This window comes from Podarcis tiliguerta (assembly GCF_965153285.1).
Source record: "Podarcis tiliguerta genome assembly, chromosome: 2".
In the NCBI taxonomy this organism is placed as follows: Eukaryota; Metazoa; Chordata; class Lepidosauria; order Squamata; family Lacertidae; genus Podarcis; species Podarcis tiliguerta.
Window position 1 is genome coordinate 120,534,157 of NC_139535.1, and position 16,860 is coordinate 120,551,016.

Consider the following 16,860-nt stretch of genomic DNA (forward strand, 5'->3'; position numbering starts at 1 on the left):
GCTGGTGATGGTCTGTCCCCATCAACAGTCCAGCCGCAGCCGTTTGCACCATCTGGAGCCTCTTGTCCAGGCCCAAGGGGAAACCCACACTGAGCACTTCGCAATAATCTACAACTATGTGTCTTTCAGAGTTTAAAGGAATGCCCTCTCAACATCCCAGGTCCCCTCAAAATGAGGGGCCGTAGTGATCCAAATATTCTGCAGCAGCCGTCCATATCTGACCGCAGCAGTCAACACTTGGCAGCACTTGCAATATTATTTGGTCAAACCTCATTTCACCCATCATCAAAACTGTACAATTCTGATGATACATTTTTAAAATTCTGAATGTTAGGTTTTGAGATCAGCTTTGAAATTCCACCGCAGGACTACCTGTCTTTTCCTCCCCGTATATGTCTTGCATCTATATCCTCCCCAGGAACTCACATGGTTCTCTCCCCCTCCCCTCCATTTTATTTGCACAACAACCCTGCCAAGTAGGTTAGGCCAACTGGCTCAAGGCCACCCAGCCTTCAGCTTCTGGCCTGATTGGGGATTTGAACCCAGGTCTCTTAGATTCCAGCCCAACACAATCTTCCCGCTACTCCAGGGGTCAGCAAACTTTTTCAGCAGGGGACTGGTCCACTGTCCCTCAGACCTTGTGAGGGACCGGATTATATTTAGTGGGGGGGGGAGTCAACAAATTCCTATCCCCACAAATACCCCAGAGATGCATTTTGAATAAAAAGACACATTCTACTCATGTAAAAAGACGCTGATTCCCGGACCGTCCGCGGGCCAGATTGAGAAGGCGACTGGGCTGGATCCGGCCCCCGGGCCTTAGCTTGCCTACCCATGCGCTGCTCCACCCACCCTGGCTTTCCAGACATCCTTGCCTGCGTTGTTTCTCTCTGGCGCTCAGGCTGTGCGTCTGTTTGTCTACATCTATATGCCTGCCTCGTTCTCAGCCCACAAGAAAGAAAAACGCGGGCAGGAATCCTGCCCAGCCTTGCCCTGCGATCAGAACAGCCCCAGCCTATTCAAGCAAAAGTGCAAATCCAGGCAGGGCGGCATTCGGAAGGGATGAGTGGCCCTCCCGGGTAAATCCTCTCCATCCCGCGCTCGGCAAGAGTTTGCTGGGAGGATTAACCCACGTCTTGTTCTCAATCCTGGTTTATGAGTTTCCCTGCTGGCTGGGAGGATCGTGTGTGTTTAAACAACAGCCTAATTAATCCTCATTTTATTACTTTCTCTTGTCAAGTGGCTAAAGAGAAGCTGTCAGCCCAGTGAGCCGCCCCACACACGTTTGCGTAGCTCCCAAATTACTTCATCAGAACCATCTGCTGCAAACGCCTTTGCTGGGCTTATTTATTCCTCCCTTCAAACGCCTCTCCTTCCAGGGGCAGAAGATGTTAAAGGAAGTCTGAGGGTCGTGAATCCGGGGGGGGGGGGCGGGGGGAATGAGTCTTCGGTGGAAGGAGTGGCTGTCAAATTGGCAGGTGATGCTACAGGTAGGGAAGAAAATGGGATCTGCAAAAAATTAGAAGAGACAGAGCTGGACAATTCAGGTAGATTTCACTTAAACTGAAGGATTCCTCTGACACAGCAAGGGGAAAATGCAGTGGGAGATTTACAGTTTATCTGTGTTGACATTTGGAAAAAGACCTTAGCCCCTACTTCATTTGCAGTATGTAATGCTTGCAAATCGTTGAAACTGTTTTTATTTTATAAATTTCTATTCCACTTTTCCCAAAGCTCACTCTTCCTTAAAGCTGCAACATTTATTCAATCTGTTAGAACAGGTGATTAGGGATCTAGAATTAAGGGTGATACTAAACGACTAACCAACAACAACAATAAATACATACAGTATGTGAGCCCCAATTGATCAGACGGAAGATTATTATAATTTACGAAGCTGCAGGGGTCTCTTTTCCTGTGTGCAAGAGGTAAAAAAAAATGCATCTTCTGAATGATGCTGGTGTGTGTCATTGCAGGCATTATCTCAAACCTAAGGAAGTATTCTTCTTTTTGTCTTTGAAAGTGTTTTTCTCGCATGCAGACTTGTGCAGATTTATTCCACCAGTTAACAGATCAAGTGACCAAAACTGACGGCTTTGGAGGAGTAAATAAACACTGGTTCAAGTTTTCTTGTAAGCCCTTGAGGGTGTTTTTTCTCTGCATTTCTTCTGCTTGCTGCTTGTGGCCCACTCTGATCAGGATAATATCGCTTGATAGATGGATGATCTTGCCTCATAGCAGAAGGCTGAACAGTGGGGCGGGGGGGGTGGAGGCCTTCCTGCCTCAGTCATTCTAAGCATAAGTCATGCCACTGCACTGGTGTTGGCTGTGGGGGGGCATTTCCCAGTCTCCATTAGCATCCCTTGAAAATCCTGCTGCACTGGAAGGTGAAATGCAAGATTGCATTGTTCACCAATCTTTCATTGAGAATGGCATCCTCTCTGTGGCATTCTTCCTGTGCCGAATCATTTCACTCACCCCTTGACAATATCATTTTGGCTGGTTTATTACATGAATCTCCTGCCATTCCTTCCTCCTGAGCTCAACACAGCATTCTTGGTTCTCCCCTGTCTTCTCACAGCAATCCTGTGAGGTAGGATAAGTTCACCCACTGATCTTCATGACTGAGTGAGGAATTGAACGTGGATTTCATCAGTTTGGAGTGCAGTTCTCTACCCACGACACCTTACTGGCTCTCTCGTGTGTTGTATGTGGTTCTCCAACTCCTGCTTCTTTCTGTTAGAGGCCAGGAGGTGGTCTGGCAGGGCAGAAACTTTCAGTATAGCATCATCACATTGCAGGGTACGTGAAACTCTGTCACAAATAATATGGCATGGGGGTGCGGTTTTCCATGGTAGCCTCTTGTTCTTCTACAATGTGTTGCTTCATGCTGATTCAACTGTAATAATAATTAGATGTCATTTATTTTAAATAATTTACACCCCACTTAAAAAAAACCTATTCCCCCCCCCAAGCAGCTTACAAGGGGGGGGGGACCCACAGACATAACAACAAAACACACATTAAAAATAAATTGGCATTTCAAACCGAGATGGGGAATCATAGAATCATAGTGTTGGAAGAGACCACAAGGGCCATTGAGTCCAACCCCCTGCCAAGCAGGAAACACCATCAGAGCACTCCTGACATATGGTTGTCAAGCCTCTGCTTAAAGACCTCCAAAGAAGGAGACTCCACCACACTCCTTGGCAGCAAATTCCACTGCCGAACAGCTATTACTGTCAGGAAGTTCTTCTGTTTAGGTGGAATCTTCTTTCTTGTAGTTTGGATCCATTGCTCCGTGTCCGCTTCTCTGGAGCAGCAGAAAACAACCTTTCTCCCTCCTCTATGTGAGATCCTTTTATATATTTGAACATGGCTATCATATCACCCCTTAACCTCCTCTTCTCCAGAGCTTGCCCCACCCCAGCCATTGCTGAACTATGACTCCCATCACCCTAATACTGATCATGCAGAAGGGGGCTGATGGGGGCTGCAGTTTAGCAACACTTGTAGGGCCACAGGCTCCCCATCCCTGACTGAAAAATAATTTGCACATTTAAAATGTTGCTTTCCACACTGTGAAAGTACAAAATACTCAAGGAGTTCCTCTCACTGTTTCAAAGTGAGATCTTAGTGAGATGTTGCACCTAGCTGGAAGGTTAGAAAAAGCCTTCTGACTCTTGGGAGGGGAAATCTGAGCTCTGGTACTTTTCCATTTCTAACCTGTTCCATCAGAATTGGTGTGCCAGCTAGAGAGATCCATTCCTTGCCTTTTGTCCTCCCCACCACGGCCTGATGATGCAAGTCATACCTAGGGTTGCCAGCTTTTTCTAAAGGCTCTGCTCCTGTGCCTGTAACAGCAGCCCAACCTCCAGAAATCCAAGAGGCCAACTGTTCCCATCCCTCTATTTGTTTCTCATCCCCTGCTGCTTGGGGTAATCTGCTGTGCTGCTCTGAGTTTGCTTAGAATTCCTCAACATTCCTCCTTCTCTGCCCAGGGCTTGCCCTCCTGTTGGTCAGGGTGAAATGCCATAATGCCACCATCATTTTACGGAGGGCATTACACTGGTCAACAACAAATTTGTTGTCTGTGGTTTTTTTCAGTTGATTTAGGACGCAGTGGCGTAGCGTGGGTTGTCAGCACCCGGGGCAAGGCAAGTAATTTGTGCCCCCTAACCAGGTAGGGGCAGAGAGCTGCGAGTGCGAGCGCCCCCCCCCCCGATGTTGCGCCCGGTGCGGCCGGGCCCCCCTGCACCCCCCACGCTACGCCACTGTTAGGACGACTCTGATGCACTGAATCTGATGCACTGAATGCACTGAATCCAAAAATCACATTGGTATTGCTCAATCAGGTCAAGTTTTTGAGCTATGGCCACATGTCGTGTTTTTGTTTTTTTTTTTTCATTTTTATTCACATGTACGCTTGTGTGGAGCATTTTAGAAGAAGTTGGTGGGGGTAAAATGCCATGTTGAATAATTGTTTTGGAAATGATTATTTTAATGACAAGAAGTATTCAGGTCCGATAGTTCTGGGTGATTATGTCAAAAAGGGATCAATTTGAAGTCATAAAACCTCGAAATCTTCCATAAATTGGTGCAGCTGGGATCAACAGAAAGAACCGGAGCAGCCTCAAGTATCCTGATCTTCAATCAGCACGTTGTCCTGTAGCTCATTGTGATGAAATTCCAGTGCCTATCTTCGGAGAACTTCCTGACATTAGTGACGAAGATGCCTCCAGTGTTGAAGGACATGAAGAAGAAGAAGTGGTTCTTGAAGATGATGCTCCACATCCAATTTCCCAAAAGGAGTTGAATGACCTAGTTCACAACCTCAGCTTGTCAAAGGATTCTGCCGAACTGTTGGCATCCAGATTGAAGGAAAAAACCTCCTCTCTGACAGTGCTCGCGTCAGCTTCTTCTCCAACAGGCATCAAGAGTACCTCCGTTTTTTCTCGGAAGAGAAGGACTTGGTGTACTGTGCAGATATTGCACAGCTTCTGCTCAAGCTTGGAGTGCCACAGTATGAACCCAAAGATTGGAGACTGTTCATTGACAGCAGCAAGCGATCACTGAAATGTGTTCTGCTACACAACGGCAACCAGTTTGCCTCTAAACCCCTGGCTCACTTGAGTACAATGAAGGAGAACTATGAAGCGGTAAAGTATGTGCTGGAGAAAATTGGTTATGATCAGCATAAGTGGTTATTTGTGTTGACCTGAAGATGGTGAACTTTTTGTTGGGACAACAGTCTGGCTTCACCAAGTACCCATGTTTTCTGTGCATGTGGGACCGTGCTCAGCATTACACGAAGAAGGACTGGCCTGTGCGGGAGGAATTGGTGCCTTGTAAAAAAAAGGAACGTCATCAACGACCCTCTGGTGGACAGAAACAGAATACTCTTCCCACCGCTGCACATCAAGCTCGGCTTAATCAAGCAGTTCACCAAGGCTCTGGACAAGGATGGTGACTGCTTCACTTACTTGTGCCAGGGTTTTCCAGGATTGACCATGGAGAAGTTGAAAGCTGGCATCTTTGACTGTCCTCAGATCTGTCAGCTCATCAGAGATCCAGAGTTCGGAAAGTCAATGAACGAAGTGGAACTGGAAGCATGGAAGGCATTTGTTCTGCTGGTGAAGAACTTTCTTGGCAACAATAAGGCCAGAAACTACGCAGAACTTGTCAACAACATGCTGACTGCTTTCAGAAACCTGGGCTGCAACATGAGCGTCAAGATGCACTACCTATTTTCACATATGGACCGGTTTCCTGAGAACCTGGGTTCAATGAGTGACGAGCAGGGGGAGAGATTCCATCAGGACATGAAAGAGATGGAGACCAGGTATCAGGGTCACTGGGATGCAGTCATGATGGCTGACTACTGTTGGATTCTGAAGAGAGACCTCCCTGCTGCTGAGCATTCCAGGAGTTCCAAGAAACGGAAGTTCAAGCCCCAACAACATTCAAAAAGTAAAAAATTGTTGCCCAGTGTTACACTTCCCTTAAATTGGAGGAGCTAAACCCTTGCAAGGAGTTCCAAGCAGAGAACTTGCCCCATCATTTCCCTCATCAATCAGGATTTGTTTTTGTTTATGTTTAGGAACCTCAGTAAGAAAATTATTATGTGTCCAGCAATCTGGATTTGACTAAATCAAAGCAAAAGCCAACAATAAACAGTTAACTATTTATTATTTCTAAAACATACAGATAAATCAAAGTAAAATAAAGGGAAAGCCATAGGCTTTGCCACCTTACAGTGAAGTAAAGAACAAGAAGTTGCCTTGGCTAATGTATTTTCAAACCTGTGTTTGCTGAGATAACAGATGTGAGTATGGATGAAGCATTTGCGCAAGAGAATCAGCTGGCAGGGAAGATGGTCAGCCCGTTGCTTTCTTGCCGATTCTCCCCTACAAACCCATGGAAGTGGTACGAAGAGCCCTACGGGGTCTAATCCAGCATCTTGTGGTCACAATGGATGAGAGACGCTCTGGGGGAAAATATATATAAGCAGCTCTGAGCTTCTTAGACGAAGAGCAGGGCAGGTAAATCCTAGCTTGGGATTCGGATTTCTTTTTCTTTTTGGCTGAGGGCTTGCATAGCCTTGTTGTCCACCTGGGAGAACAGACCTGGCACGTCTGAATGAACCATGAAAACAAAATGGTTGGTATGTTTGCAGGCTCTGGGGGCAAAGCCACCCCAGCAGAGAGTGGTGGTGAAGCAGGAACTAGCTTTGCCTCTTGCCTTCCTGGTAGCTGGCCAGGCTGAGTTGACATCTATCACCCGAGATCCTTCCTTAACAAATGGCCAAGTCTGTCCGTCTGGCCTGAGGTAAGTCAGACTCACTCATGGCTGATCAGATAGGAAAATCTTCATAAGTTGGAAAAGAGTTCCAGATTCCAGGCTGCTGATGTGCCACACCTTATTAACACACCCAGGAATGTATGTAGGTTCACCAAGCAAATATAGCTGCACACAGGTAGGTACACCAAGCCTAGCAAAAATGGACTAGTAACTTAGGTGGACTTCCTTGCAAGGGTGGTCTCTTTCCACCATATTTGCTTTGCCTCAATGTCTGGCTCCCCTTTTTTCTCAGGCTCTTCCAGACTAAATGCAGTGGTTGCCTCAAAGCAGTGGCTCCCTCAGAGTTCATCATGCGGGTGCTGGAAAACGTCTATCATGTCCACTGTTTCTCCTGCTGTGAGTGCGAGAGGCGGCTGCAGCGTGGCGATGAGTTTGTACTCAAAGAAGGGCAGCTGCTTTGCCGCAGTGACTATGAGAAGGAGAGAGACATGCTGAGCGCCATCAGCCCCGCTCCCACCGAGTCAGGTGAGAGGCAAGAGCAGTGAGACCTTCTTTGTAGGAATGGAGGCAAATGTCTCTGAGCATGGGCAGAGTCACCACTCCAGAGTCCTATCACCAGCACTTGGGCATCTGAGGCCACATAAGCACAGTCCTATGTAGGAAAACGGATACCATGCCCTCCCACTCTAGTTCCAAATTTGCCATCCACAAAGCCCCCACCTGCAATCCAAATCACACTTCTGTGGGGCGGGGCAGAGGAAACCCAACAAATTCAGGATGATTTACTTCTGAATAGCCATGCTTAAGAATGCAATGCACAAGTTCCTGTTTCAACCAGGAACAATAAGGCTTTGTGGCATCCTCATGTGAAGCCGCTGACCTTAGATAAGGGGCTAGAATGAACAGGTGCAACCTTAAAAGACAGAGGGTTGTACCCAAAGCTACTCCTACTTGGAGCAGACCCACTGAAATGAATGAACCTATGTTCTAACATGTTCCTATCCATGCAGCAGGAGCCTGAGGGGCACCCTCCTCCAATGTGTGCATGCCGTGTCTCCACTCGCACTCGGTCCAGGCCTCCTCCGCTGCGCCATCTCTGCACCCATCTCACTGCTTGCATGCAGCACTGGCTCACAGCAGAGGCAGGGGCCGTGGCATCCTCCCAGCGGAGGCAGTGCTCAGCTCCTCAGAATGGGGCAAGGGGGCTGTCGCAGCCGACCCTCCTATGAGCCAAGGTGAACCGACTGCCTCAGGCAGCAGAAGCCCACCAGGCAGTGTTCCCCCGGCACAAACACACCCGCCAGGGAAGCAGAACCAACAGTGGCAGCGGAGTTTGGTGAGATCTCACAAGAGTTCTCTAAAATCTCATGAGATCTTGTGCAGAGCATGGGATGTCGTGAGATTTTTGTGAGCTCTCACTAGAAGCAGGCACGGCTGTTTTGCAGTTGCTGCCACGCAACCCAGGCAAGGCAGGCTTCGGCGGGGGGGGGGCAGTTGCAGAGCTGCAGTGGGGCAGCATGTTCCCCTTTGGCCACAAGTAGCAAAATGCAACGTTGAGCCTCTGGTGGCAGCGGTTGGCTCAATGCCACCTCAGCCTGACATCTTCAGGAGAAGGCTCAGGAGTAAACCTGACACCAATCTGGAGTGGAGTCCCTTCCGGCAACTCCTGCCACCAAGCTGGTGCCAAATGTGTTGCTCTGCTTTCCTTTGGACCACCTCAGCAAGGCCAAGAGGGGGCCTTGTCATCTGGACAGTCCAAGACCTCCATCCACACTGCCCAGGCTTGTGCCCCAAAGAGGCCATGCTTGTTGGTTGCAGCAAAAACAACAAAAATCTTGCGGCCCCTTAAAGATGAATCAGTTTTTTAATGCCATAAGCTTTGGCAGCATCTGATGGAATAGACTCTGGTCCACAAAGGCTGGTGGCATTTAAGGTGCCGCCTCAATTCTCATTTGTAAGGCTTCTCATTAAGATGAAAGAAATAGGAGACCTAGCCAGTATATGTGCTAGCAATGCTAATTTACCGGTATATTTTCCCTGGGGGGCTTCCAGATGTTGTTGGACTCCAACTCCCTTCAGTCCCACCCAGCTTGGCCAACCGAAGGATAAGGTGAGACATGTTTTGGCAGCAACTGGGGAGCTGCAGGTTCCCCGTCCACAGCACAGATCCCTGAGGCAGGGGCTCCCATGAGAGAAGTGAGCATGAGGAGCGCCTGCGTTTCTTGAAGGGGGCAGGACAGAGAAGCTGTCTCCCACTGGGCACCCAATGTGGGGGGATCCTGAGTCCGGTGTTTTCCTCTTCCCTTCATAGTGAAGAGTGAGGATGAGGATGGGAGCCACCCGCAGGGCAAAGGCAGCGAGGAAGCCAAGGACCACAAGCGCTCCAAGCGGCCACGGACCATCCTCACCACACAGCAGCGCCGTGCCTTCAAGGCCTCCTTCGAAGTCTCCTCCAAGCCCTGCCGGAAGGTCCAGTATCACGGAAGATCCCTTTGCATGGGGGGGGGAATAAGAGAGTTTCTCCACCCTCTCCTCCTGTCCCCCCCTCCCCATTGGCTGTTGGGGGTGGGAGAACCCCCAGAACACCCGGGGGGTCAGGGGAGAAGATGGCAGATTGTTGCCTTAGGCAAGCAGTAATGTTTGCACTGACGGGAAAAGTGGCTTAGCAATATCCTGAATTCTTCCCATAGGATTGGGGAGAGATTAATTTTAGTTCACATTTTGATATCAACCTATCTTTTAATGCAAACCTCATTTTAATGCAAAATATTACATGAACTGAAATGCAGCTATTCATCAAAATTCATTCAGCTCTGATCCAGTTCTCCAACTAATGTGTCAGAAAATATATATATATATATATATATGCTTTCGTAGATTTTCACGGGTACAGGAATGCAGGTTTTGGTGTCCTCGGGTGTCTTCCCGTGTAAAAGTTGGGGTGTCTAGGCGACGTTTCGACGAGGTCTCACTCGTCATCTTCAGGCTGGTGCTTTCGGCTTCTTGTTACTGGAACAGAGCAGGATCTCAGTGTTTGAGTTCCTATAAATACTGTTGAGGAGGTGTGGTGTATAGCCTCCAATGTTCTGGGCAGAGAGGAGGTTCCCAGGCTAGTGTGCCTTTTCTTCTTTTGTTCCTTAATTACTTGAGGGATATCTTGAGTGATTTCTTGAGTGATTTCCTGAATCCCACTTAGGTGGGTCATTAGGTGTGGATTAGTTGCTAAAGCCTTCGTGTCTTGAACTCTTGAACTTTGTGAAGAGTTTTTCTGAGAAGATGGCTGTACTGCACTTGGTTGTGCTCTGGCTTGGCTTCGTGTATAGGGGCGAGCTGTGGTTTTGTGGCCTGTGCCAGCCAGATCTGTGTAGGGATTGCAGGGGGGTGCAGCATCCGGAGGTGCCACCCTGGTTTGGCTACTGGATGGTGTCTGTAATTTATCTGTGGAGAGGGTCTGGGTTTGGGTCTGGTGTGGTTGATTGGTGATGGCGTTCTGTGTGCCTCTGGATCTGGTGTCAGATTTTGTGGGGAGGGCTAATTTCCAGATGTCTGGCAAGCGGGATGTGTCGTCACGCTTGTTCATGTTGTGAGGGTGTTTCTCTATCTCGATGGCTTCCATGATTATTCTCTTGTGGTGATGTTCCATGTTAAAGAGCAATTTGGAATCTGCAAAATTAATTTCGTGTCCTGTTTCTTTCATGTGTTGGAAAAGAGAGGAAGTTTTTTCTTCTTTTTTGACGGCATTCTTGTGTTCTGCGATCCGTGCATTTATTCGTCTGTTTGTTTGTCCAATGTACGTGGCTGGGCAGACTTTGCAGGGTATTTCATAGACCCCTTGGTTTTCCAACTGAATTTTATACTTGGGGTTTCTGAGGATATTGGCTATTTTTTGGTTGGTGCAAAAGGCTGTTTTGATATTGTGTTTATGGAGGATTTTGCTAATTTTATCTGTAGTGCCCTTGATATAAGGAAGGAGGGCTATGCCATTGTTTTCTTCTGTGTCTTGGTTTTTGGGGGGTGTTTCTTTTTGGATTAGCTTCGTAACCCTGTTTTGCTGGTATCCATTGGCAATTAACACATTTGAGAGATTCTGTAACTCGGTTGTCAAGTGGTCTTCGTCAGCCAGGCGTTTGGTTCTGGAGATGAGAGTCTTGGCTACGGAGTTTATTTGTGCAGGGTGGTGGTGTGATTGTGCATGTAAGTAGCGGTTGGTGTGTGTTTTTTTCCGGTAGATAGTGTGTCCTAGGGAGCCATCAGGTTTTTTGTAGATTAGGACGTCAAGGAAGGGAAGTTGGTTGTTGGCTTCTATTTCCATAGTGAATTGTATTTTGGGGTGTAGGCTGTTGAGATGTGTGAGGAAGCTATCCAGTTTTTCCTTCCCGTGTGGCCAAATTACAAAGGTGTCGTCAACATATCTGAGCCAAAGTTTGGGTTTGTGTTCTGACTTGTCTAAAGCATTGGTTTCAAAGTGTTCCATGTACAGGTTAGCGATGACCGGTGAGAGGGGTGATCCCATAGGTGCTCCTTCTATCTGTTTGTATCTTTGTCCATTGTGGATGAAGTACGTGTTGGTTAGGCAGTGGTTGGTCAGGTCCAAGATGTATTCGGGGGGATTGTATTTGTTTTGAATGGCTGTCAAGGCTTCATTAATGGGCACTTGTGTGAAGAGAGATACAACATCGAAGCTCACAAGTAGGTCATTGGGTTGTAGGTTTTGCTTCTTTATTGTTTCTATGAACTGGAAGGAGTTTGGAACGTGTGAAGAGATGGATTCTGCATAGGGCTGAAGTTGCTTGGCGAGAAATTTAGCGAGATTTTGTAGAGGTGAGCCTATGGAGCTGACTATTGGTCTGAGTGGTGTTCCTTCTTTGTGTATCTTGGGGAGGCCGTAGAGTTTGGGGCATCTGGATGATTTTTCTCTGGGGATGATTCTTAGCTGGATTTCTTCACTGATAGGAGAGGCTTTTATTTTGGATTTGGTGGTTTTTTCCAGATAGGTGGTGGGATCTGTTTTTATAGGTTGGTAGGTAGGGTCTTGGAGTAGATTTGATAGTTTTGCTTGGTAGTCCGATGTGTTCATCACAACAGTGGCATTACCTTTGTCTGCTGGGAGAATGATTATGTTGTTGTCTTTCCTCAGGTTGGTGAGTGCTTTCTGTTCTTCTTTGTGTAAATTGCTTCTGGGTGGTTTGCTGGAGCAGAGGATGTTGGTGACTTCAAGTCTGATTTTATTGGCTTCATCTGGATTGATTTTGGTTAGGCTAGCTTCGACTCCACATATGATGTTTTCCGTGGGGATGCGTCTCGGGGCGACTGCAAAGTTGAAACCTTTGGAGAGTACTTTGGTTTCAGTTGAGGTGAGGATCCTGTCTGATATGTTATGTACTGTTTGTTTCATGGGTTGTTGTGGAGGGTGGCTGGGCTTCTGGCGTTTCTCTAGTTTGTGGAGTTTGTTGGTGTGTGTGTCTGTCTTGTGTGAGGTCTCCGTTTCAGCTCTCCAGACGGCTAGTTGTTTGCATTTGTCCCAGAGTGCAGGGTGGATTTTGTTACAGAGTTTGAGGTGAAGAGTGAGTAGATCTTTGTTGGTTTGGTTTAGTAGGTATCTTTTCTTGTGTAGTTCGTTTCTGATTAGAGATAGTTCAGTTCGTTTCAGGATCCTTTCGGTAGCTGGGGTTTTAGAGTGGAATTTAAGTTGGAAGCATGTGGGAATTAAGTTGTTGTCTCGGCAGTTGCGTAGGAACAAGAGATCACATAAGATGGTGGCTCTTCGGATTTCTAGTTTCTCGTAGGTTCTTGTCAGCTGGAAGGTTTCCTCCCCGTAGAGGTGAGATATTTGCTTTCGTAGATTTTCACGGGTACAGGAATGCAGGTTTTGGTGTCCTCGGGTGTCTTCCCGTGTAAAAGTTGGGGTGTCTAGGCGACGTTTCGACGAGGTCTCACTCGTCATCTTCAGGCTGGTGCTTTCGGCTTCTTGTTACTGGAACAGAGCAGGATCTCAGTGTTTGAGTTCCTATAAATACTGTTGAGGAGGTGTGGTGTATAGCCTCCAATGTTCTGGGCAGAGAGGAGGTTCCCAGGCTAGTGTGCCTTTTCTTCTTTTGTTCCTTAATTACTTGAGGGATATCTTGAGTGATTTCTTGAGTGATTTCCTGAATCCCACTTAGGTGGGTCATTAGGTGTGGATTAGTTGCTAAAGCCTTCGTGTCTTGAACTCTTGAACTTTGTGAAGAGTTTTTCTGAGAAGATGGCTGTACTGCACTTGGTTGTGCTCTGGCTTGGCTTCGTGTATAGGGGCGAGCTGTGGTTTTGTGGCCTGTGCCAGCCAGATCTGTGTAGGGATTGCAGGGGGGTGCAGCATCCGGAGGTGCCACCCTGGTTTGGCTACTGGATGGTGTCTGTAATTTATCTGTGGAGAGGGTCTGGGTTTGGGTCTGGTGTGGTTGATTGGTGATGGCGTTCTGTGTGCCTCTGGATCTGGTGTCAGATTTTGTGGGGAGGGCTAATTTCCAGATGTCTGGCAAGCGGGATGTGTCGTCACGCTTGTTCATGTTGTGAGGGTGTTTCTCTATCTCGATGGCTTCCATGATTATTCTCTTGTGGTGATGTTCCATGTTAAAGAGCAATTTGGAATCTGCAAAATTAATTTCGTGTCCTGTTTCTTTCATGTGTTGGAAAAGAGAGGAAGTTTTTTCTTCTTTTTTGACGGCATTCTTGTGTTCTGCGATCCGTGCATTTATTCGTCTGTTTGTTTGTCCAATGTACGTGGCTGGGCAGACTTTGCAGGGTATTTCATAGACCCCTTGGTTTTCCAACTGAATTTTATACTTGGGGTTTCTGAGGATATTGGCTATTTTTTGGTTGGTGCAAAAGGCTGTTTTGATATTGTGTTTATGGAGGATTTTGCTAATTTTATCTGTAGTGCCCTTGATATAAGGAAGGAGGGCTATGCCATTGTTTTCTTCTGTGTCTTGGTTTTTGGGGGGTGTTTCTTTTTGGATTAGCTTCGTAACCCTGTTTTGCTGGTATCCATTGGCAATTAACACATTTGAGAGATTCTGTAACTCGGTTGTCAAGTGGTCTTCGTCAGCCAGGCGTTTGGTTCTGGAGATGAGAGTCTTGGCTACGGAGTTTATTTGTGCAGGGTGGTGGTGTGATTGTGCATGTAAGTAGCGGTTGGTGTGTGTTTTTTTCCGGTAGATAGTGTGTCCTAGGGAGCCATCAGGTTTTTTGTAGATTAGGACGTCAAGGAAGGGAAGTTGGTTGTTGGCTTCTATTTCCATAGTGAATTGTATTTTGGGGTGTAGGCTGTTGAGATGTGTGAGGAAGCTATCCAGTTTTTCCTTCCCGTGTGGCCAAATTACAAAGGTGTCGTCAACATATCTGAGCCAAAGTTTGGGTTTGTGTTCTGACTTGTCTAAAGCATTGGTTTCAAAGTGTTCCATGTACAGGTTAGCGATGACCGGTGAGAGGGGTGATCCCATAGGTGCTCCTTCTATCTGTTTGTATCTTTGTCCATTGTGGATGAAGTACGTGTTGGTTAGGCAGTGGTTGGTCAGGTCCAAGATGTATTCGGGGGGATTGTATTTGTTTTGAATGGCTGTCAAGGCTTCATTAATGGGCACTTGTGTGAAGAGAGATACAACATCGAAGCTCACAAGTAGGTCATTGGGTTGTAGGTTTTGCTTCTTTATTGTTTCTATGAACTGGAAGGAGTTTGGAACGTGTGAAGAGATGGATTCTGCATAGGGCTGAAGTTGCTTGGCGAGAAATTTCATATATATATATAAAATTTATTTTATATATATATATGAAAAAAGTGTGCAATTATTAGTATTAGTATTGTATACCACCCATCTGGCTGGGTTTCCCCAGCCACTCTGTTTTATGTATGCTGTAAGCTGCCCAAAGTAAAACATCAAACATTAAAAATGCATTTGTTGTCATCAATTTATTAATTGCCTTCTAAACCTCCATTCAACGCAATAAGATAATTTTAAAAAGTTTTTTAAACAAAACACTTAAAGCAAGACGCAGGCCACAACAAGCCCACACTCAGTTCACAGAATCATAGAATCTGAGAGCGGGAGGGACCAGCCAGTGTCATGTCGTCCGACCCCCCCCCCCCCCAATGCAGGCATCTCAATATGCAACCCCCCCCATCCGATTTGAAACCAGACCAGACCCTGCTTAGCTTTGCAAATGTTAGGGGGGAATTGTTTATAAAAGTGTCTGTTAGGAGAAACGTCGCTAAGCTCTGACAAAATTTCATGGGAACTTTGTGCATTTTTAAACAAATCACAAGCTGGAAATGTGGAGAACTGAATTTAAGACTGGAAGATAAAAATAAAGGGTGAGAGACCAACATTAGTTTTGTCGATCCCTACCCACAGACAATGTTGTAGGCCATGGGTAGGCAAACTAAGGATCGGGGGCCTGATCCAGCCCAATCACCTTTTAAATCCAGCCTGTGGACGATCCGGGAATCAGCGTGTTTTTAGATGAGTAGAATGTGTGCTTTTACGTATTTAAAATGCATCTCTGGGTTATTTGTGGGGCATAGGAATTCATTCATTTTTCTTCTTCAAAATATAGTCCGGCCCCCCACAAGGTCTGAGGGACAGTGGACCAGCCCCTGCTGAAAAAGTTTGCTGACCCCTGTTGTAGGCTGAACAAGCCCCACTTTCAGCCCTGAGGAGTTGGAGGCGGGTAGATTGCTTTCTTTTAGCAATCAGGTGTGGGGAGAGGAGAACCTGCAAATCCTTTGGCAGCGCGTAGCATCTCTTAGCCCCAACCTGAGAGGGATGGAACTCTTTTTAACCAGACGCTTTTCCACTCTCCATGCTGGGCAGGTGAGGGAGACGTTGGCAGCTGAAACAGGCTTGACTGTTCGGGTGGTGCAAGTTTGGTTCCAGAATCAAAGGGCCAAGGTGAGTGACGGCCTCAGAGCTTTACATTTGAGTGGCAACCTATCTCTGACTAAACAGGAGGAAGGAGAAGGGGCACCTCGCTCTGCCAGAGTCGGGCAGGGGAAGGGGGTGCAGTGGCGACGGGCCGCCCCAGGTGTCACCACTGAAGGGGGTGACAAAATGTCGAGCGGCACTCACCCCGGGGCCTGCAGCACACCCAAGCCATGTGTCTCTCCGGGGAGTGACACAGTGGCTTGGGCGCCCGCAGGCTCCACGCTACCCCAAACGGTCTGACGGCGCCTCCCCCACAGCTGTAGGGCGGCCGAGTGGGAGGAGGCAGGCAGACCCCTTGGAGGCCCCACAGAGCATCCTGGCCCAGCTCGCCCTGCCCCCGTGGGCAGCTGGTCCCGCCGCTGGGCACAGGGCACGCACGCCTCCCAGGCGCCCGATCGGCTTGCTCCGCCGCTGGCCAAAGTTACCCAGGGCTGTGAGGCTGGAACTCTCAGGCTTCTGAGCAACACACAATCCCTGACCATTATTCATTTGGCTGTCAAATTCTGGCTCTTATCCCAAATAGGCCCCTAAACGTTTAGAAAGGTGGGCTATAAATGCTGAAACAAACCAAGAGCGCACACTTTTGGCAATTGCAGCTGTGCTCTCTCCATTCCTAGAGCACAACTGCCTATGATTTTGCCTTGGCAAGGGCTCCTGTGCCAGGCAGAAATTCACCAGGTCTTCCTCTCAGCATTCCTACTTATTCAAGCTGGGATTTCTGCACTTGTTGAATTTCTGCCTGTCATGAAGCTATTAAGGGCACAGGAACTGTACAAAAACCCAACAAAAAAGAAGTGGCAACCCTTGCTGAGTCTGGTGTTTTAGAGATGCTTTTAAATGTGGGTGCAATATGAATCATTGCCAATTTTATTCACTGGCCCAGCAGCAATGCCTTGAGCTGTGGTTTCTGGTCTGCAGGAAGTAGCCAGAGAACAATATTTATCTCCCTGTTGTGGAAAACCACATCTTTTGCTATTATCGAAGATAATTCATTACACTTCAGCCAAAGTTCTCTGAGCAACTTTACAGAGCAGCATCATGCCTGCTGACTTCCTTAGCTTAAACCACGGTTAAAACTTAAGGAGTAGTCTATCTTAAGGGG

The 16,860-nt window shown here is 47.4% G+C and overlaps 1 protein-coding gene across 2 annotated transcripts in view; it reads left to right on the top strand.

Annotated features, from left to right (window-relative positions):
• The window catches only part of LOC310671887 (LIM homeobox transcription factor 1-alpha-like), an 88,833-nt gene that overhangs the window by 64,612 nt on the left and 7,361 nt on the right, over positions 1-16,860 (top strand). For both annotated transcript variants that reach the window (XM_083428306.1, XM_083428307.1), the window contains 3 exons: positions 7,094-7,326; positions 9,113-9,270; positions 15,648-15,725. In XM_083428306.1, the coding sequence (XP_083284432.1) occupies positions 7,094-7,326; positions 9,113-9,270; positions 15,648-15,725 (469 nt within the window). The remainder of the gene's footprint in view (positions 1-7,093; positions 7,327-9,112; positions 9,271-15,647; positions 15,726-16,860) is intronic.